General features: G+C 33.0%; 1 protein-coding gene across 1 annotated transcript; it reads right to left on the bottom strand.

Moving 5' to 3' along the window:
- Nucleotides 1-471: 471 nt before the first annotated feature.
- On the bottom strand, nucleotides 472-1,724 carry LOC111921268 (uncharacterized). The gene has a single exon (XM_023916842.3). The coding sequence runs from the start codon at nucleotides 1,604-1,606 to the stop codon at nucleotides 629-631; it is 978 nt and encodes a 325-aa protein (XP_023772610.1). The 5' UTR covers nucleotides 1,607-1,724; the 3' UTR covers nucleotides 472-628.
- Between the last annotated feature and the right edge of the window lie 531 nt (nucleotides 1,725-2,255).

Here is a 2,255-nt window from a genome sequence, read left to right as displayed (position 1 = left end):
TTGTTTATATATAAAAAATATATTTAAGGGCCTACTTTATCTGGACATCAAAATCAAAGGACTTGATCACTACATGCTTTTCTATCCCACATATTCACACATACATACATACATTAAGTTTACATACATACATACATTAAGTTGTCCGTCTATGAGATAAAATTTATTATGATGTAGATTGATAATTTACCAAATCTTGATTAATTAGTTACCAATGATCCATTTTCTTTAACGACATAAAATTGTGCAGAGATGGATAAAGTAACTTATTATTTTCGACGAGTCTAATTATTCTTAAATATCACCATCAAGGAAATATCGCTAGGAACAACAATGCAGGGTCATATTATCGACGTAGTAAATTAAGTATGTATCATACATAAAGAAACACACGAGAAAGACAATTAGATGTTATACTTGACATTCACGATAAATTAAATTTGTTGTATTATATAAGTGTGATGATATAAATTATATGACACAAACTGAAAACGGTTATTAATTTATTGTAAACATAATGATACAATAGTTGTTACCGGCATGCATGTTATCAACAAAATACTTACAAAACTCTCAGAAAAAGGGAAAAAAAAAATAGGAACAATTTTAGATTGTTGATTCAGATGGATCATCTTTTCCAACTTCTACTTCTTGAGAATGGATCTTTGTGAATCCCACCAATAACCCATGTTTCCTTTGCAATATCACAAGATAATTTGTAGAAATCACTTTCGGTTTTCATCAATTCCTTCAAACTCTTCCTTTTGTTTTCTTTCTTTTCGATGTCATGATCATCAACATGTTCTTTTTCTTCTTTATCATGATCTTCGACATCATCATCATCATTTTCTTCTTCTTCTTCTTCTTCTTCTTGTTTCTCCTCCATCCAACTTTTAGCAGGAGCAGAACGACACCGCATGAGGAAAAGTGCATTTGCAGGTGGCAGACATGGGAGATCTTCCGGTGTTTCAGATTTCAAACTTTTTTCTTCTTTTTCAAACACCCCAGAATCTTGATTCTCTTGTAGGACCATAAACCATTTCGAAAACACTGTTCTTGAGTCCTTGTCATGTTCATAGTCTTGATGTTGATCTTGATTGATTTCTTTATCATTACTATCTTCATCTTCATCTTCATCGTCTGAAGTGATATCTACATGGGAAAATCCCCCTAAACAATGAAAATCAAACTTAATCCTCCTTAAGCAAGTTAAAAACTGCATAATTTCTTTCTTGAACCCTAATGTCGCTCCCCAAGTAGGCTTCTTCTTTCTATTATGAAGCCTCTCGATCTCTTCCATGACTGTCTGCCAGTTCTTGCATGATCTTGTGCTGGGTCGGACCTTAATCTGGCCAGCACAAGTTACTTTTGGAGAAGTTGGCTCCGATAAGTTGTCTGAACTCATCTGCTTGGTTCCTGACCATAGATATGGACTTGCTCGGCCTCCACCGGCACCACCTCTCATAGACTTCCGAAGGTGGTTTTGGTGGTAATTCAATCGACGGGGGCTAGAAACTGACTTTGGCATTAATCTAAGATGTGCTCTTGTAGGAAAACATACCATAAGATCTCTTGAAGGAGGCCCTTTCCCTTCTCTTTTATTCATCTTTCTCTCTCTAAAGTTGTGTTGTGTGTGTATGTGTGTGTTTTGTGTCTTTGCTTAGACTTCTTGTTAGTTATTTCAAGTTGTTATCAGAGGCTATTTGTATGACTTCTCCAAAGAAAAAGGTATTACAGAACACCATATAATTAAGAAAAAGCAGCCCGGCCCTTTAATTAGCTACATATTTTCAAAGTAGCAACTTTTTTATAATCAATGTGTTTAGGTAAAAGTGATTATTATTCTGACTTTTGTATGTTTAATTAAGTTCAAAATTATTATATAAAAAGTGCTACAAGAAAATTGCTTATTGAGATAATGACGAATACGTGCGTACTGTTAACTTCCTTTTACTAGCTATTTGATTCTAAATTAGTTCTTTAAGACCCAATAATCATTTTTAAAAACATATACAACTTTTCCCATAAAAAATACCATCATTAAATAGTAATTAAAAAGTTTAAATAAAAGAACACATAAAAATAACTTTGGAATCAAAATCACATTTACTAAGCAGTAAAAACATCTTCCTACAGAATTGCAACTCTTTTTGGACAAGTGGAGAAAATGTTGTAATTAATCAGAATACCTTTTGTTACCTTGGAATGGGGTTTTAAGTTCACTATACCTCATCCCTTAATTAAACTGTATCTTA

Source organism: Lactuca sativa, chromosome 9, assembly GCF_002870075.4.
Source record: "Lactuca sativa cultivar Salinas chromosome 9, Lsat_Salinas_v11, whole genome shotgun sequence".
Lineage (NCBI taxonomy): Eukaryota > Viridiplantae > Streptophyta > Magnoliopsida > Asterales > Asteraceae > Lactuca > Lactuca sativa.
This window is presented reverse-complemented; position numbering and strand designations above follow the sequence as displayed.

What these genes read in the sequence shown, in the direction of transcription:
- LOC111921268 (XM_023916842.3), bottom strand. Translation starts at nt 1,606, where the DNA reads ATGAATAAAAGAGAAGGGAAAGGGCCTCCTTCAAGAGATCTTATGGTA.